Source organism: Ctenopharyngodon idella, chromosome 17 (genome assembly GCF_019924925.1).
Source record: "Ctenopharyngodon idella isolate HZGC_01 chromosome 17, HZGC01, whole genome shotgun sequence".
In the NCBI taxonomy this organism is placed as follows: domain Eukaryota; kingdom Metazoa; phylum Chordata; class Actinopteri; order Cypriniformes; family Xenocyprididae; genus Ctenopharyngodon; species Ctenopharyngodon idella.
Window position 1 is genome coordinate 18,844,450 of NC_067236.1, and position 21,121 is coordinate 18,865,570.

The window sequence follows — 21,121 nt, forward strand, 5'->3', positions numbered from 1 at the left end:
TAATTGGGCGTTTTAGTTTTTAAATGTTTCTACTTGTTTCAAGTAACGTTCACATAATGTTTTCCCTTAACGTTCACACAACCATGAAAAAACTTTTTAAAACATTCAAAAAACTGGATGTTTTGAACGTTCAGAAATAACATTTTCATGGGAAGCAAAACGTTCTTAGAACATATTTTTGTTAGCTGGGTTGTTTGTTTTCATGCAGTGCAGTTTTTAATTTCTGCACACACTCTGTGTTTGTGCTTCTTCTCAGTCTGAGGTCACGTCTCCGTCCGATGGTGAGGACCGAACGCCTGGACGTCTGCAGGCTGTCTGGCCTCCGCCCAAAGAGGATGGCGAGGAGAAGGTCGGACTGCGTTACACTGAAGCAGGTGAGCGATTTTCTCTTACAACCACAAACTCTTACATTGTCAACAAACTCAGTGGGATCAGTGAAGGAACAAACTGTATGAAGTTAACCCTACTGTGGGTAAAAGTTGCATCTGCACTTTCAACAATCGCTGGGATCAGATCAAACATATCAGAGTCAAAAGTTTAGGGTCACTAGGTTTTTTTTTTTTTTAAGAAATTAACACTTTTATTCATCAAGGACACATTAAACTGATCAAAAGTGACAGTAAAGACATTTATAATGTTACAAAAGATTCTATTTCAGATAAATGTTGTTCTTTTAGAACTTTCTATTCATCAAAGAATCCTGACAAATAAAATATATCACAGTTTCAACACTGATAATAATCATAAATGTGCTCTGTTATGTTTTGCGATGTCATGTGATGCTGTTAATCAAATGCAAAGCAGCATCCTTGTTCGACCACAGAACAGCTGAACACAGGAACATGATTTATCAAATTACTCAAAGCCTGTTAATCGCTTCTGACTCGTAACAAAACCAGCCGCACTGGTACATCCAGCTCTGACCTTAATGGTGAAAAACTCCAACTAGGGCAGTTCTGACTGATGGGTGTGAAGTCCAGACGCGCGTGAGCTTCAGATAACATCTTAGTGCTCGACTGAACATGTGTAAAACATGCATGCATTCATTAAGTTATGAAAACATTATTTCTGAATGATCTGAGCGTTCTGAAACAAGCAGCAGCATTTAAAAAAATGTTGAATGAATTATAACATTTCAGAAAAAGTTCCACTTCAAGTCAGCTTTATTTCTACAGCGCTTTATGCAATACAGATCGATTCAAAGCAGCTTTACAGTGATAAACAGGAGAATAACTTCATCAAATGAGGCAAGTTGAGGTTCTGCTGATACAGTAGTGTCATCATTGAGTGTGTCTGTTGTTTTGTGGTCCTCAGAGCACCAGGCCGCCCTCCTTCAGCTGAAGAGAGAGTGTAAAGAGGAGCTGGAGAAAATGCATGTAAGTGTCGCTTCATTCTGAACATCACTGATCAGAGCTGCAGTACTGAGAGACAACACTAGATGTCATGAGAGACGGTGTAATCGAGCCCTGTTCGGCCTCCAGATCTGAGTGTCAGTAACAGAATCAGATTGACTTTCTCTTTAAGAAACACGTACGGCTGTTTCTGTTTATTATAGTTAGCTATAACCATTAAAAAATTGTTACTTGAAGTAAAATAAACTGAAATATACACAATTTTACACACAATATTTTTGTAATTCTGGTTAAATTACATTATACATTACATACAATATATTATATATTCTAGCTATATATAATATAATGAAATTTTTTAAATAAAATATTTTTACTTCATATATATATATATCCACAATATATGATATATACATATAATTAATACAATTGGTTCTATATATACTTGTTCTACATGTGTGAATATATATATATATATATATATATATATATATATACACACACACCTTGAACTTGTTTATTGCTGAAATAACATAAATTAATAACATTTCGTAATTTCATTTAGTTTAATACCTTGTTCCAAAATAAATCAACCTGAAAAAAAAACTGATATAGACATAAAAAAACTGATAAAATTAACAAAAACAGACAATATTTGATGTATAGATATGATAACATTTATATATATTATATATATAATAACATAATTATATATATATATATATATATAATTTCTTCGTGAAATAAAAATAACATAAATAAATAAAATAAATAACATTTCTTATTGTCATTTAGTTTAACTTTTCCCAAAGATTTTACATATTAAAAAAAACTAATACAAATGACAAAAACACAATATTTTATATATACATATGATCTATATAATTTTATATATATATATATATATATATATATGTATATATATATATACACACAATAATTTTTTCCTAAAATAAAAAATGACATAAATAAAATAAATAACATTTCTTTTTTTTTCATTTAGTTTAACTTTTGCCAAAATATCTAAAACTGAAATAAAAAAAATCTAATACAAATGACAAAAACGCACAACAAAATGACTAAAACTTTAACTAAAATTAAACTGAAAATAGAAAATATATATATATAAAAGCTATAGTAATATCTCAATGATACTATAATTATTTATACTAAATGTTTTTTTTTCTTAAGCATAACATGACCGATGAATCATTTACAATAAGACCAGGAATGTATTAAGAAAACAGTAAATTCTCCATGTCACAGTGATTGTGAGGTAATGGGTAACCAGAAGCTGACTTCTCCTGCAGTTTTAACTGCATGTCTCTAAATTCATTCAGCATTCAGTTTTTCTCCTGCTGTCAGTTTAGCACTAAATGCAGATTTACTTCAAGGCTTGATGTGCCAAGATATGAGGACAGCTCCCAGCAGTCCATTTGCAGTCTGGACAATATGATGCAGATGAAAGTATATAAAACCATTGAGAGCCGATGTGGAAAATCAGTGACGTAGACGCAGGACTGTTTTACAAGCACAGCGTCACGTGTGCTTTATGATCGACCTTGAAAGCCAAACTCTCTCTCAGGTTCAACACTTCTGCTCAGGGAGCTGTTTTACATTGTATTCATATTTCACAATTTTTAATGTATTTTTGATCAAATGAATGCAGCTTTAGTGAGCAGAAGAGACTTCTTTGAAAAAACATTAAAAATGTTAATTATTCCAAACTTTTGACCGGCAGTGTATATTGTGTGTATATATATATATATATATATATATATTGATTTTGTCGTCACATTCAGCCTGTTTGCCAGAGAAGACATCTCGTTTTCATAAGCACTCTTGCCCGTTGCAGCAGGTTAATGTATTTCTAGTGTTTAATGTGGTGACCTTTGACTGTAAACAGCGATATTGAATGTGAGGGCAGCATGAAGGGAAGCCATGATGTTCTGATGGACTCCAGATGCTCCTGGCCGCTCCTCGTATGAAATAAGATGATGGTTTACTGCTGAACGCGTCTCGAGATCTCATCTGTAAAGCTGCGGTCGGAGCTGTCGCGTTCGCTCAGGAAAACCCTCCATTATTTCTGACTGAAGAAAGAGTCTGAATGTGCCGCTCTGATCCAGCGGCTATACTCACACAAACAGTTACTGACTGAAATCATTTCAGATGTTACGTGTGATTTGGTGTTTTTGTATTTTGGTCATTTTTAGGTAAATTCAGTATTTCACTTAACTAATAACTTACTAGATTTGTACATTTTCTGAAAAATATATTATATCACTAACATACTTTTTTACATGTGTATGAATCCAGGCGGATTTCGAGCTACGGCTTTTCCAGGTTCGAGGCGAGCATGCGGAGACCGTGGCCCGTTTGGAGTCTGTCATCGACAGGATGCAGCGGGAGCAGGCATGTAGCTCCGTACGGGAGCGCGGTGAGCTGCAGGAGGTGTGTGTCTCCACCGAAGATGACCTGCCGCCCAAAAGCTTCCGCAATGTGTGCGTCCAGACCGACCGCGAGACCTTCATCAAAACCCCCGAGGGTGAAGAAACAAGACCAGCGCTGAACACCAGCTCCAACCTCCCCAAAAAACTGAACCTGGACTCCATCAGCGTGAGTTTGGGTGTGAGCCCAGGAGCTCCTCCTCCACCTCCTCCTCTTCCAGGTAGCTCCGCCCCCCTTCTTCCTCCTCCCCCTCCTCCGCCCTTACCTGGGCTCGCACCTGCCCCGCCCCCACCTCCACCTCTGCCAGGAGCACCTCCTCCTGCCCCGCCCCTTCCAGGCGCACATGCCCCGCCCCCACCACCGCCCCTCCCTGGAGCTCCTCCTCCTCCTCCGCCCCCACCTGGTCTACCTGGAGCCCCGCCTCCTCCACCCATGCCGGGCTTTGGCGGCCCACCTCCGCCTCCGGCTTTCGGCTGGTCAGGATTCGGACAGGCGGCTGAGAAAGCGCCGCGTAAGCCTGCGGTGGAACCGGCCTGCCCCATGAAACCGCTCTACTGGAGCCGCATTCAGATTCAGGACAACAAGTAAGTCCTCTACACCAGACACAAGGCATCGTTCACCCAGAAATTATCATTCTGTACTCATTTTCTCACCCTCATGTCGTTCAAACCAGTATGACTTTCTTTCTTCTGTGAAACACAAGAGCAATATTTTGAGTATTTTTTTTTTTTGCCATATAATGAAAGTCAATGGGTTCTAATGTTATTTGGTTTCCAACGTTCTTCAAAATATCAGCATTTGTGTTCCACAGAAAAAAGTCATAATGGTTTGGAAATACCCCTGAGAAACTTTGCGTTTGCTCAAAAAAGTTTTGCGTTTTCCTGAGAAACTTTGCTTCAATTGCAAAACTCTTGCTTTCCACCGGAAAAACTTTGCGTTCCCTCGCAAAACTTTTGCGTTAGTCCGAGAAACTTTGCGTTCTCTCACAAAACTTTTGCGTTAGTCCGGGAAACTTTGCATTCCCTCACAAAACTTTTGCGTTAGTCCGGGAAACTTTGCATTCCCTCACAAAACTTTTGCGTTAGTCCGGGAAACTTTGCGCTCGCTCTCAAAACTTTTGCGTTAGTCCGAGAAACTTTGCGTTTCCTCTCAAAACTTTTGCGTTAGTCCGAGAAACTTTGCGTTCTCTCGCAAAACTTTTGCGTTAGTCCGAGAAACTTTGCGTTCGCTCTCAAAACGTTTGCGTTAGTCCGGGAAACTTTGCGTTCCCTCGCAAAACTTTTGCGTTAGTCCGAGAAACTTTGCGTTCGCTCTCAAAACTTTTGCGTTAGTCCGAGAAACTTTGCGTTTCCTCGCAAAACTTTTGCGATAGTCCGAGAAACTTTGCGTTGGTCTGGGAAACTTTGCGTTCCCTCTCAAAACTTTTGCGTTAGTCCGAGAAACTTTGCGTTCCCTCTCAAAACTTTTGCGTTAGTCCGAGAAACTTTGCGTTCCCTCACAAAACTTTTGCGTTAGTCCGGGAAACTTTGCGTTCGCTCTCAAAACTTTTGCGTTAGTCCGAGAAACTTTGCGTTCCCTCGCAAAACTTTTGCGTTAGTCCGAGAAACTTTGCGTTCGCTCTCAAAACTTTTGCGTTAGTCCGAGAAACTTTGCGTTCGCTCTCAAAACTTTTGCGTTAGTCCGGGAAACTTTGCGTTCCCTCGCAAAACTTTTGCGTTAGTCCGAGAAACTTTGCGTTCCCTCGCAAAACTTTTGCGTTAGTCCGAGAAACTTTGTTCGCTCTCAAAACGTTTGCATTAGTTCGAGAAACTTTGTATTTAACGCTATTTGCAAAATGTCTGCCCAATATAAATGTTTCTGAGCTTAAAGTTGCTATTTAATCATTAAAACGCATTCAGACAGATGTCTTTGTCCATCTGCATTAACCTTATTCTAAAGTGTTACTACAAATATCATATTTACTAGCAATGCCAAGGTCATGGGTACGATTCAAAATGCATGAACTGATCGCATACATTTTTAGAATGCAATGGAAGTCAGTTTGGATAAAAGCATCTGCCAAATGCATAAATGTAAATGATCAGTTTTAGTCAGTATCATTCATTTCTAGTTGAATCACACACACACTCAGTGCTGCAGTGTTGTGTGAATGCATCTGCACGCCTGTGTCACGGGCTCAGAGATTCAAGTGTTTATATGAGCAGCTTTATGGGCTTGTGTTACTGTTAGAGGGATTAGAGAAGGATGTACAGTGATTCTTCACCGCACGCGCCTGCAGCTCTGCTGAGGCAGTAAATGTTACAGTAGTGCTGTTAAATTACATCATTACAGTCGCGCTGCTCAGCCATGACATCTGTGGCTGCTACTGCATTTCTGTGTTTTATCAAACATTTTGATAGCAGACCAGTTCTGTGAGCTAAAAATACTGGCATTTTACACTCTGAGCCAGTGTTATTTTTCTATCATTAGTAATTAAGAACATGCTAGCATCATGTTTAATTATGCTAGCAACATGCTAATTTGTGATAGCAGCATGTTAAAACATGCTAGCAACATGTTAGCTGCATGCTAAATCATGATAGTAGTGTGTTAATTTATGTTATTAATGTGCTAAAATATGTTAGCAAAATGCTAATTCATGCTAGCAATGTGTTAAAAATGCTAGCAGCATATTAAATCATGCTAGCAATGTGTTAAATCATGTTATCAAAATGTTAATTTGTGTTAGCAATGTGTTAATTCCTGCTAGCAATGCACTAAAACAGGCTAGGAAACTGGTAAAACATGTTAGCAATTTTGAAAGACATGCTAGTAATATGTTAGTAACATGCTTATTCCTGTTGACAACATGCTAAAATATGTTATCAAAATGCGAATTCATGTTAACAACATGTTAAAACATGTTAGCAGCATGCAAAATCATGTTACCAACATGCTAAACATGCTAACAACACGTTAATGCTAACAAACATGCTAAACATGTTAGCAATGCATTAAAACATGCTAAGAAACTATTAAAACATGTTAGCAAAGTGTTAAAACCTGATGTTAACAATTTGGTAAGACATGCTAATAACATGATAATTCATGTTAGCTACATGCTAAAAATGCTTGCAACATGTCATACTAGCAATGTAGTAAAACATGCTACAAACATGCTAGAAAAATAATGCTAGACACATGCTAATACATGCTAACAACATGATAAAATTTGCTAGGAAGCTTATAAAACTTTGGAACTTTCAGACAAAAAAAAAAGTTTGTCCCGACAAACTTTACTTTCTAGTTGTCACAAAGTTTTCTGCTAACATTACAAAAACATTAAGCAAATATTAATAACAGTAGAGAACATTGTTCTAAGAACGTTACCTCTCAACATTACGAGAATGTTTATCAAATATTAATAGGCTTTATGCCGAACGCCACATGAATAAAACAGGAAAACGGGTCTCATCGCATCCACTTGTCGGAGAAAGTGTTAACGGCGGTGTGAACTGACGACAATATCTATGATAATCAGCTAACCAAGCTAGTTCTTTCTACTTTTGGTGTTTTATTTGATCTTAAATAAGAAGAAAGAAGAAGAAAAATAAAAACTCTGTTTTTATTTCTTTTTACTTATTTAGGAGAAACATGTGAGATAAAACATTTGAGCATCGCCATATAAACATCCTAGTGTAGATTTCATTGACCAGATGACCTTCATAACCTTCATAAACTCTGATATATGAAAGTCAGTTATAGCGTGGAGGAGGCTGCTGGGATACATATCCTCTTATCAGGCTGTATTCCCCGATATTAGTTTTTTCCCTCAGGATAAAGTCTCCCTCGTATGCCATCGGCCTGTTTGTGTTGCTCGTGTTTCTCAGCAACGGCAGAAACCAAATAATTCTCATCCTCGATACTGGAGTCTGAGAGAGTCGTTCAAAGATACTTCAGATCAGTCTCGAGGTTGAGTCTCAGTGTCTTCAGTTTCATGGAGTCTCAGCACAAGCAACGACCTCAGAAAGTAGAAATAAACTCTAAACCAATGCTGTTTGCTTTTTCACATCTGTTCCTCCATCAGTGTTATTTTAAGAGCGCTTGACCCATGTTCTCAAACACTGACCGATGTGTGTGTGTGTGTTTTACAGTAATAACACGCTCTGGAGTTCACTGGAAGAGCCTGATATCATAAACACCAAAGAGTTTGAGGATCTGTTCTCTAAAGCCGCCGTACAAGCCAAGAAGAAACCGCTGTCAGACACGTATGAGAAGAAGAACAAAGCCAAAAAGGTGTGTCACAGTCATGACAAATAATGAGATTGATATCTTTGCTGGTTGTACATAATGGTCAGAAGAATGTTCTGGATTTACCTGCATTTACTAAACCTTCCTGTAAAGATGCTTTGTGTGTTAACATGAATACATAGAGTGTTTATAGCTTGTAATTAAAGGAAGTCACATCGTTTTCACCACTAGAGGGCGTTTCAGGCACATTCTGTGTCTCACTTCCAAACCTAGTGACCTTAAAGTCATCATGAAAGGGAAGTTGTGCTTGTCTTTTCTTCCCTATTGTGATGTATATCTGCTTCGCAAACGAGAACAAATGTAGGGCGGAGCTTGATTTTGTCTGTGGGGAATTGATTGGATGGTTGTGGTTTGCTATTGGTGGATCTCATGTGAGTGACAGGTTGCCCCGCCCTCGTCATCAGAGAAGAGAAGAGATGCTGCAAGAGGGAGGAGAAGATATTCTGATTCAAGATTATGAGGAACATGAATTTAACACAATAATGATGTGCACCGATAAATCATACTGCAATATTCCTTTAAAACACCAGAATTTTCCATTTTGATTTCATGGGGACTTTAATGTTCATTTGGCATTTTAATTTGTTAAAGTGCATCAATCTACCATTAACGTGACGACAATGTGTTGGTTTCATGAAGATCATTGTACTTTGGCTTAATTTATAAGTGACATGCAAGTTATGAGGTACCTACGGTTAGTACTTGCATATAATAAGCTTATTTTGAGCTCTTGTTTCCCATAATCCCCCTGTGCACTAGTGGTGTTTTGATCAGATTCACAGGTTTGCCCAGATCAGCACATAGGGGGTTTAAAAGACAATATTCAATAATATTACCTATTCAACAACGAGTTTTTTTGGTCTGAGAGTTTGTATGGAGTGTACAAATGATTTTGAGTTTTAGTGTTTGAGTGCATGTAAATGAACTGGCTTTATTGAATCATTTTGGTGGGATCAGGTAGAAATGACTCTTTCAGCAGTATCTGCAGTGTATTTTCTCTGTACAGTGCAGTTGTGACAGTAATGACTGATTGTGCAGGTCAGCACTGGTCTGGCGTCCAAGAAGACCCAAAACAGTCCAGACACACCTGATCAATCAGCTGGGGCTCCACGTCGCCTGAGTGTGTGTGTGTGTGTGTGTGTGTGTGTGTGTGTGTGTGTGTGTGGTCACTCTGGGCTCCTGCTACGTGAGCATCAGACATCGCTCCTGTCGAGTCTTTGTTGGTCAGTTTCAACAAACTTTGAGAGACTTAATTCTGCTTCTCACTCTCTACTCTTTCCCAGCTAACAGGGAACATTCTCAGAACTTTGTTTATCGTTCTGGCAAGTTATGAGCAACTTTCTTCCAGTAACATTAATAGAATGTTTGTTCAAAGTTATCTGGTCTTTAATAATGTTCTCCAAACTTTCATGGAACTTTTGTTTTCTGAAATTCTGTTGGAAAATTCGTCTAACATTTTTTTATGTGTTACTACTTGTTTCAGAACGTTCAGAGAACATTCAAAAGTAACGTTCCCATAATGTTTGAAGAATGATAAACATGCTAATAACACGTTAATGCTAACAAACATGCTAAACATGTTAGCAATGCACTAAACCATGCTAAGAAACTTAAAACCTGCTAGCAAGGTGTTATCAATTTGGTAAGACATGCTAACAACATGCTAATTTATATTAGCAACATGCTAAAAATGCTTGCAACATGTCATACTAGCAATGCAGTAAAACATGCAATACAAGCACTATTCAACCGGAGCGAATGAGATGAGTGAGTGCTAAATCATGATAGTAGCGTGCAAATTTATGTTATCAATGTGATAAAATATTTCAACATTTTAATTCATGTTGGCAGTGTGTTAAAATATGTTGCAAAATGCTAATTCATGCTAGCAATGTTAAAAATGCTAGCAGCATGCTAATTCATGCTAGCAATGTGTTAAAAATGCTAGCAGCATGCTAATTCATGCTAGCAATGTGTTAAATCATGTTATCAAAATGTTAATTCGTGTTAGCAATGTGCTAATTCCTGCTAGCAATATGTTAATTCATGTTAGCAACATGTTAAAACATGTTAACATGCAAAATCATGTTATCAACATGCTAAACATGCTAGCAGCATGTTAATACTAGCAATGTGCTGAAATATGCTAGCAATGCACTAAAACTGGTAAAACAAGTTAGCAAAATGTTAACCTGTTAGCAACATGTTAGCAATTTGGAAAGACATGCTAGTAATATGCTAGTAACATGCTAATTCATGTTGGCAACATGCTAAAAATATGTTATCAAAATGCAAATTCACGTTAACAATATGTTAAAACATGTTAGCATGCAAAATCATGTTACCAACATGTTAAACATGCTAGCAACATGTTAATGTTAGCACTGTGCTAAAACATGCTAGTAATGCACTAAAACTGGTAAAACATGTAAGCAACATGTTAGCAATTTGGAAAGACATGCTAGTAATATGCTAGTAACATGCTAATTCATGTTAACAACATGTTAAAACATGTTAGCAGAATGCAAAATCATGTTAGCAACATTCTAAACATGCTAACAACATGTTAATGCTAACAAACATGTTAATCGTGTTAGCAATGCACTAAAACATGTTAAGAAACTGTTAAAACATTTTAGCAAAGTGTTAAAACCTGCTAGCAAGGTGTTATCAGTTTGGTAAGACATGCTAATAACATGCTAATTTATGTTAGCAAAATGTAAAAAATGCTTGCAACATGTCGTACTAGCAATGCAGTAAAACATGCTACAGACATGCTAGCAAAATAATGCTTTTACAAAACATTTACAAAACTCAGAAAATACAATAGAATAAAGAGACAAATGAAATAAACATGGCTTTAAGTTTTTCAGAAAAAGAACTAAATTTGGTACTCACAAGCTGTCTGAGAGGCAACTTATATAGATCAGTGGTGCGCGCGCTTTTGGTGTGAGCACAAAACCTGCACCAATGACTAAAATTATGTGCAATACAAGCACTATTCAACCGGAGCGAATGAGACGAGTGAGTGCGAGGAGTGGTCATTAAAAATCCCAGGATGTCCTTCGAAAAAGAGCAGTTTAGCCCCGGAATCCTGGCCAAATTTGCAAAAATAAGTGGAATTTATTTTATTTTATTCATTCATTAAATGTGTTTCCATTGTAGTTTATGCGCATGTTTTCTTATTGAATATCGAAAATAGCCGCCTCTATTGAGCGCTTATGTTTTTATGCGCATTTTAAGATTTTATTCACATTTTGGTATTTTCATCCAGTGTTTATTATGCGAAATCCCGAAATTTGCATAAAAATGTGTGAATGAATGAGTTTTCATGAGAAATTACACTAAATAAATGCACTTGGTTAGTTGTGATGTAGCATATGAATCATAGCCTTCACCTGTCACTGGCACATTCTTTATAGAGTATAAGTGTGTGAGAGACTCTCTCGCGATCACAGATATCTGTTGTTCAGACCGTCGGTCAGATCTGATCCTCACAGCTGAAGCGTATCTGAATTGCAGAATTGCACAAATAATGACTAACTGCATGAGGCTGAGTCAGTGTTGCTGTGTTGAACTGGTCGTGACGCTCAAACAAACAGAGCAACGGTTTAAAAGCGCAGTGTTTACAGCTGTTTACTTAGTTCATTCTGCAAGAAAGTATTAGAGCATCCAAAACATCTCCAACGTCACCTTTAACCGTTGATTTACTACAGTTTCCCATAGATGAACTCCATTTTGCTATAAGAGCTGCAGGATTTTCTGATTGTTAGCACAAAAATAATATTATTTTAAATAAAAATTAAATAAATTAGAATTAGTGCATGTTTATGAGCGAGTATCCAGCTATGTTCTTCCTTTCTGTGTGTGATTTAAGTGAAACCAATGATCATTTAAGATGCCTTTATTAAGTTTTAGCGACAGTGAAAAGGTTAATAGATGCTGGAACTCTCTTGTTTTGGCAGGACGATGCAATTTCTGAAAGAATGGCTAAACACAAGCGACACGTTTGCAGATCCATCATTTATGTGTGTGTTTACACGTTCTGAATCACCCTTCTGAGAATCCAGGCCTCCAGGAAAGCCAGACGAGGCTGGAGTCGATCTCCTGACGCTGCAATAGAGCAGGATCCGACGGGCCGATAGCGAGCGTCAGGTGTGTCGGGACGTGATCAATACTGCTGCTGTCTCACATGTGGCGTCGCATCTAAGAACTCAGAGTGATGACAGCGCAGGCGTGTTTGCCTTCACGTGTGTAACGCTGCTCAGAGAATACTCTTTGAGCTGATGATCAGCATTAGCTAATTAACAAAAGTGGGTTTTTTTCAAACATGAAAGTGAATATGAATTCATCAATTTAAGAAATATGTATGTATGTGTGTGTAAATTTAAAATATTTATTATTTAATGTATTTAAAGTATTTTTATATATTTGTTATATATATATATATATATATATATATATATATATATATATATATATATATATATATATATATAATTAGGGATGGGCACTTTTGGCAATTTTTCATTTTGATCATCGTTTGGTTTCAAAAACGGTTAATCGAGTACTCAGGGGGCGGGGCGTGTGCAGGGGGCGGGGCGTGGCCGTCATGGAGATAATGAAAATATCTGAAGACTGTTATGAAAATGAATGCTAACAATAAAAATATGACACAAAAACCTGTCTATGAAAACATGAACACGTGATTAGAACAGTGTTAGATTATGATTGTGATGCAGCAGTGTTATTAAGAAGCATCTAAAAGGAATGCGCTTTCATGACCGCGTGCTGAAACACGGGCAAGGACAGAATTTACTATAGATTTCTATGAAGTTCTCATTATAATGCTATGTTTATGGCAGATTTGTGCTTTATTTTCATCTACATTATTAAGTGATTCCATTCATTAAATTGCCTGCTCGTTTTCGAAGCCATGCAAGTTATACAAATTAGCATATGCCATTGAACAAATATGATGAAAAAAGCACTGCTGCATTATTATAAGATCAGTATTTTTTTTAAAGAAACATCTGGCCTAAAAGAATCAAATAACTCAGATATCGAGCATTGTATTTGAGCATGAAACTAAACACTGATATGCAGCACATTCAGCATCTTAATAAATGTTGATATCCCGACCCAACGCATCCTATAGTAAATTAATCAGATGTAGCTATTACAACTTTCATCTGCAAACATGAGCTTGACCGAAAGTGTAACTCCTATTGCGCTTTAGAATGAAAGCACAACAAATTCACATTCTGTTCGGTTACATTAGTGTCACTATTGTAATTTTTTATTTGTTCTAATATTTCAGCAATATTTTGGATTCAATTTGCAGTTTCTGATCAACCAAAATGTTATTTTACAGTATGAAAATCACTGATGATCATAGGCGCCGATTTATGTTTCTCCATGAGAAAAAGCACGTTGAGATTCATGACAGGACAAAGTTTGAGCGCGTCCAGTGCAAGAGTCAAAGAAATCCACGTCCGAGCAGAGAGATTCGTCCTCGTGATGAATTACATGGATGCGCTCTCGCGTTACAAATGCGCTCTGGACATTAACGAAATAGAAACTGCCTCAAATGGACTATAAAAACGAAGAGAAAGCCGTGTCTGAAGGCTTCAATCGATTTGTATTTATCATGCTGTGGCAAGATAACCAATCAGAGCTCAGGGCGCCGCCCAAAGTGCTGCTATAACCAATCAGGAGAAGAAGAAGAACAGTTGCACATCCCTAATATATATATATATATATATATATATATGTTTACAATTAAATGTGTAAAATTAAAATGTTTTATATATTTTAAGTATTTTTACATATTATATATATATTTTTTAAACATTTAAAATATTTCCTACAGTTTTATATAAATACATAATACATTTTAGAAAGTTTTTTTTTATTTTTTTTATTTTAGCGTCCGAGTCTGTTGGGAGAGGTGAGGAAATCTGTGAGTGTGTGTGTTTTAATCTGTGCACATATTATGTAAATCAAAAGCTGGTGTGTGTGTTTGGGTGGTGTGTTTGTGCCGGACACATGTAGATAATATGGAAATCGCGCTCTTCAAAGTGTGCGGAAAGCCGTCTATCAGCAGCGCAGCTCTCCCAAAAACACAGTCAATTGGGAATCAGCGGAGGGCAGGGTCAAACACGACGGCTAATTTGTGTCATGTGTTCGGATGCATCCGCTGCACGGATTCTCGGCGCCTTTTCTCGCTCCTGATTATCATATCAAAGCGCGGCGGGATGACATGAGGGGGCGGAGCCTCTGTCATCTCCGTCTGCTCACTGGACGAGCTCTAATGACTAACATGTGGCGTCAGTCGAGCTTTCAGGAGAACATGTGTCCAAATATTTGTGCGTATAAGACATCAGAATAATACCGGAGTCAGGAGCTGTGTGTGTGTGTGTGTGTGTGCTGTTCTAATATTCAATTTCATTATTTTAAATATTTCATTATCATCTGTTGAGTTCATTATACTATAAAAACATGCTGTAACTTTCTGAACTCAGACTCCTCACTCCAAAAACTGCAGAAATTTCTCCAACTTTACAACATCAGACAGATATATTTTGCTTATTTATTAATTTAGTTCATTTATTTTTGTTTATTTCTGTCCTTTATTTTCTTTTCTCTTCTTTGTGCATGTTCTGGTTTTTCTCTCGTCTCGTGATGTTCCTCTAGCTCTGTGAAGTATGTAAACATCGCACGGTCAGATGAATCATTATTAATATGTGACTTGAACAGTAATATTGCTTCTTAAACAAACTGACATTTTAATTGTTTCTGACTTTAAGCCTTTAATGCTCTGTTTATTGGCCGTCTCTTCTGGGAAGCGCTCGACGGCCGACTGTACACGCAGGATTCATACGGAGGTTTTCTGTGTTTGAAATTCCAGAATTCATAAACTTCACCTCATGGAACAATGTAATATTACTGTTTATTGCAGCTACTTGATCTGAAGAAAGATGATTTAACTGAACGTGTCGAGCTGGTCTGAGTGTTTCAGAATCTGCTGATCTACTGGGATTTTCACACACAACCATCTCTAGGGTTTACAGAGAATGGTCCAAAAAAGAGAAAATAATGCCTTGTTGATGCCAGAGAATGAACAGACTGGTTCAGCTGATAGAAAGGCAACAGTAACTTAAATAAGCACTGAAGATTGGAAAATGTTCCCTGGTCGGATGAGTCTGGATTTTTCTTGCATCATTCAGATGAAAGAGTCAGAATTTGCTGTAAACAACATGAAAGCATGGATCATCCTGTCTTGGATGTTTTCTTGCCACACTTTAGGCCTCTTAGTACCAATTAGGCATCGTTTGAGTATTGAGTATTGTTGCTGACCATGTCCAGTCTACCTATCTTCTGATGTCACAAACCTCAGATCATCTCAAACTGGTTTCTTGAGCATGACAGTGAGTTCACTAAACTCAAACGGCCTCCTCAATCCAATAGAGCAGCTTTGGAACGGGAGATTCACGTCATGGATGTGAATATGGAGGAAAATCTCTGAAGATTGTTTCCAACAGCTTGTTGAATCTCTGCCATGAAGAATTAAGGCAATTCTGAAGGCAAAAGAGGTCCATCCCTTTATAAATATAAAAGTATTTCTTAAAAATAATAAATAAAAATATTAAAAATACTTATTTACATATGAAGAGTTTGGTTCCAAAACGCGATAAACGCCATTTTTTTAAAAAAAATTTAGTTTCTGAGTTTCTAAAAATTCTGAGTTTCTGTTCGGTATTAAAAAGTCATTTATTAATTTTGCACAAAATGCGATATCCGTCGTGTTATTCTGTCATGTTTTCTCCCTTTCTTTCCAAAATGCGACAAACGCCAGTCTCGATATATCCGCTCAACCAATCACAGCGCACCATTCCACGCGCTGTAAACAGTAATGGCGGCGCTCTGAATACACCCGAGGGCTGTTTCATAAAACAAGATTAGAATACAAGCCAGGCTTATTTTAGTTAGTCAGACTTATTGTCAGTGAATTCTGTTTTATAAAGCAAACTCAAATTAGTTCAAACTCAGTTACTCTGGCAAATTAGAATAAACCTGTGAAGTTAAACACCACGTCTCAAACGCATAAAATAGCACAAAATGTACGCTGTTTCCTATGGTGGATCGATTTGATCCATGATCGACCTCTAGGGCTGCTGAAGAAAAGCATGCACGCGAAATTATCTTGACTAGGTAAACCTGGATCAAATGCGTGAACTTCAGTTACCTTTTATGAACCCGCTTTAGCCCCACTTATTTGTTAGGTTCATTCAAGTCAGGTTTTGGAGTTTAATCCCCGCTTTTCTTAGCGTCTTTATGAAAAAGCCCTCCGGCATCCTAGTTTTCCCTATCTACTTTGTACTTTGTGATCAACAAAAACAAAATTTTGACAGCATTGATGAACCTGTGGTGTTTTCTGCGGTGGGGAAGAAACACAAGTCATCAAAATCTAATCATTTACGTGAGGAGATTAAGAAGATGAGGCACTCGAGTCGGGAGGAGGAAAAATGTTTGCTTGTTCCACGACAGCATCAAACTTCTGCAAAACTGAATCATGAACAGTTTTTAAAAGCCGTTTGACCAAGAATGATTAATTCTCGAATCTGGCATTGCTAGTTTTGATTTTAAACATCTGAAAACAACATGATTGTCAAAATCTGCACTGTCAGACAAGGATTTATCAGCTATATTTTACTTTGTCACACCAGTATTGCGACACCGCTGGCTAGTTGCAATCAATTCCAATGTACTCGGCAAATGTGTTTATTTTACCCGTGCGGTGGCGCCAGATAATCTTAAATCGGTAATGACATACGGAGACATAATTAATTTATAACATTAACAAGATGACTCGTTGAATTGATATTGGGAGCGACGACTGAATGTATTTTTAGTCAAATGCCTGTATGTAAGATCAGTTCAGAGGCTGTCATATATGTGAATCAACTTACTTTATTGTGTATTTTCAATATGAAAAATAACTTTTCTATTGATGGATTAATTGCATTTTGAAAAAAATCAAAATCTAGATTTGAATTTTTAATGTTTTTATAACCAAAAGATGCTATGTGAAAGTTTGAAACAGAAAATAGTGGTTTTCATCTTGCCACTTTCTTGGTAAAGAAAACACATTTTTACTCAAATTAATCAAAATGGAGTTATAGTGTTTTGGAAGCAAACTCTTCATTTATAGATAAATGTGTTCGATTTTATTGAATATAAAATAATAAAATATTATATACATATAGTATTTATTATTATATGGAAATATTTTTAAAATGTTTAAGAAATAATTTTAATTATTATTATTATTATTATTATTTTAAATATTATTACACTAAAAACAAAAAAAGTATTATATAACAATAAAATATTTCTTAAATTTACATATATAAATAAATATGTAAATGTACAAAATATATATATATATATATTTATATATATATATATAATTTCTTAAAGGATTAGTTCACTTCAGAATTAAAATGTCCTGATAATTTACTCACCTCCATGTCATCCAAGATGTTCATGTCTTTCTTCAGTTTTTGAGGAAAACATTCCAGGACTTTTCTCCATATAGTGGAAATGAATTTTTAGAAAATGTCCGATGGTTTCTCTAGATAAGACTCTTATTCCTCGTCTGGGATCATGTAGAGCTCTTTGAAGCTGACCTGAAACTGACATTTGGACCTTCAACCCGTTGAACCCCAGTGAAGTCCACTATATGGAGAAAAATCCTGGAATGTTTTCCTTCATTTCTTTTCGGCTGAAGAAAGAAAGACATGAACATAATGGATGACGTGGAGGTGAGTAAATTATCAGGACAATTGACAACTGATCCTTTACGTTTACTTTCACACATATTTCTTAATAATGTTTAATCATGGTAATATTTTGTGAGTGATATGAGAGGGATGTAGGAGAGGTTCTGAGCTGGTTCTGTCTGTATCTCTGCTCACATTAGTAATGAACGCTCACTTCACCTGCCGTAATGCAATACTCGCCTCTAAAGACCCGTCGCGCTGGTTCCCACTGAACGCCGCGGTAGCTTAACGACCGCAATGCCGTCGCTACCTAATGAAGAAGACCGAAACATTAAGTTTTAGAGCGGGTCTTTACCGTGCCAACACTGTTGTGGCCTTTATGAGGGAATTCAGTCATTAGTAATTGTGACCATGTGTAGGTACAAATAAAAATCCTGTGAATTTATAGTTTGTTATAAAATCTCCTCGGTGCTCGTCCAGACCTCAATGATGCCCTTTTATGGTGCCATTTTCTGGTGTTTTCTCACAGCGAGGTCCTGATTGTGACAGCATCACATGTGAGCGTTTGATGTTTCTGCTTGTTATAGATGAAGGCGCATGACGTGACTCCTGAAACAGAGCTCTATTACACATCATCATAGACGATGGACATCATGTAGACATATGTCAGTGATAATTGTGAGTATCTTCCTATGTCTTGTAGATCATCAAGCTGCTGGATGGCAAACGCTCTCAGGCCGTGGGAATATTAATATCCAGCCTCCACCTGGAGATGAAGGACATTCAGCATGGTGAGATCTCCAACACCTTCACATTATTACTGTTATTGAACTACAGTTCATCGCTCTCGTGAACATGAAACATCTACTTCTCTCTTTTTCTGCTTCTATTTTCCGGTTGGATTTTTGAGATGTGTGTGTGTGTGTGTGTGTGCAGTTGTCCGAGCGCCTGCATGTCTGATCCTGCTGGCAGGTTGATTTGTTTATTGTAGCCGGTGACTGTCTCCACAGCGCCAACACGAGCAACACCTCCTTAATGATCTGAGAGTGTCTCACACACACACACACACACACACACACAGTCACATGATCAATGACACTCATTGACTTACATCTGATTGGTCACAGAGAAATAGAGCACAATCTGAAATATCTATAAATTGTCTGTATGAAATGACTGTTCATAACTTTAAGTCAGTTGATTGGTCTAATTTGATTCAGAAAAGTAAGAGAAGTTAGTCAGACTAGTTAATGAGACCACTCAGGTTAAAATGACAGAAAATAACCCTAAAAAACACCCTGACACACATTTAAACCTGGAATTAAACATTTCAAACAGAAAACGTCACGTGTGATGTAGAATGAATCTTTAATTGGGTCGATGACGTGACGGGTCATTTTTTTGGCCTTAAATAATAATAATAATAAAAACCAAAGATATGACATCCAAAGTATGTAAGGCAGTACAACTAGATCTCTTTTATTGAATCCAAAATGTTTTAATTATATTTTTCTACATATAAAGGTATTTTAAAGATTTTGAAATGTCAAAAGGTCATTCGGTTTAACCGTCCAAAGGCCAATACAGCCATTTAATTTGTGATTAAAATATCTTAAAATGTAATAAATGTATATATTTTTTATTCTGGCATGATTTTATAACATCATATATCAACATAGTGCAAAATGGTGTTAAAATTATGTGTAGAAGTCGTTGCTTTGTCATGAGAAAGAATGTCCGGAAAAATGAATTTCATTGATGTCATTCGGAGTAACCGATATAAAGGGACCATTTTGGATCAAGTCATGTGGTCATTATCATGTGACAGGACGTGATATCATTCAGACACCTGCAAAGGACCACATGGTCGTGAAGCAAAGTAACTAACTCTCTCTTAACTATCTGAAAAATTCATGTTTTCTATTGATCATACGCATGTCCCGAAACATCAGTTCATTCGGTACAACCGCTATAAAACATGGAAAATGTTGTAATATTTTAAAAACTTGTACTAAATATAAAATGTTTGATTGTTCTTTTGCTAGCTAGCTAGATATCAGCCTGTTAGCATTGTTTGAAAATATCGTCATTCGCTGTAACCAAAAGTGTCATTTGGTAAAACCGAATGACTTTTTTGGTGACAAATTTTGTCCATCTTGTAAAAAATGACAAAAGCAGTGTTAATTGATTATAAAAACCACATAATCACATTGTTAACACTTAATAAAACTTCAAAATTAATTATATCTCCACTGTATTTTTTTTACACTTTTAAAAACCTTATTCGTCAATGACCCAGACTTTCATATTTTAGTGTGTTTTGGGGAGAAAATAACCTCAAAATTCACACTGAGACACATTTAAACCTGCAAACACACACAAACATTTCAAACAGAAAGGCGAACGTATCAGACTTTCATCTCCCGGTGTGTTTTTGCGGTTGTTTTCTCTCTGTGACCCTGAGCGGATCTGGTGGCTCTTACCTGGAAGCAGCAGAAATAATGAGGAAGGTGTTTGTTTCTCCTTTATATTGCAGCTGTTCTGACGGTGGATCACTCTGTGGTGGATCTGGAGACCATCGAAGCTTTATATGAAAATGTGAGTGCATAAAGAAACCCGAGAGCGCAGAAGAATGTTCACCAGATTAACACCTGACTTCTTTATTCACTTTCTTCAGTCCATGTTTTAACGGCACCAGCTGTTTGCCTCGAGTTCGTCTCGTCAATAAAACTGCCTTTATTATTTCATTAAACATATTTAATAGTGTGTGTTACTAACTCTGAGTCTCGATTTAGAGGATTTGTTTAAATTATATACATCTTTTTTATGCTTTTACATCTGTAGTCAGCCGGTTATCTGAATGACTAGTCAGCTAGTTAGTCGATCGTGATTCGTTCATATAATATAAGGTTGCTGAACTGACTAATGTTGCTCTTAATGGTTCTGTTGTGAATGTGTGCAGAGAGCTCAGACTGATGAACTGGAGAAGATCAGGAAACATTACGAGACGTCTAAAGAAGATGAAGTGAAACTCCTGGATAAACCTGAACAGTACGTGTCGTGAGTCAGATCAGAGACTGTTGAGGATATTAGGACAATAAACTCAGTTATTTCATATTCACTTATAATCTTAAATCTTAATTATCATTCCAAGAGTCTTAAATTTGGAGACGGAAAAACAGGAATTGCGATACAGCTTAATGTGATGATTAAACTTCAAAAGGTGATGATTTAATTAAATAAATG

General features: G+C 36.9%; 1 protein-coding gene across 4 annotated transcripts in view; it reads left to right on the plus strand.

The window, feature by feature from the left end:
- Window positions 1–21,121, plus strand: part of LOC127499060 (formin-1) — a 65,270-nt gene that overhangs the window by 17,508 nt on the left and 26,641 nt on the right. For all 4 annotated transcript variants that reach the window (XM_051869161.1, XM_051869162.1, XM_051869159.1 and 1 more), the window contains 7 exons: window positions 257–374; window positions 1,315–1,376; window positions 3,669–4,384; window positions 7,934–8,075; window positions 18,579–18,666; window positions 20,412–20,473; window positions 20,838–20,926. In XM_051869161.1, the coding sequence (XP_051725121.1) occupies window positions 257–374; window positions 1,315–1,376; window positions 3,669–4,384; window positions 7,934–8,075; window positions 18,579–18,666; window positions 20,412–20,473; window positions 20,838–20,926 (1,277 nt within the window). The remainder of the gene's footprint in view (window positions 1–256; window positions 375–1,314; window positions 1,377–3,668; window positions 4,385–7,933; window positions 8,076–18,578; window positions 18,667–20,411; window positions 20,474–20,837; window positions 20,927–21,121) is intronic.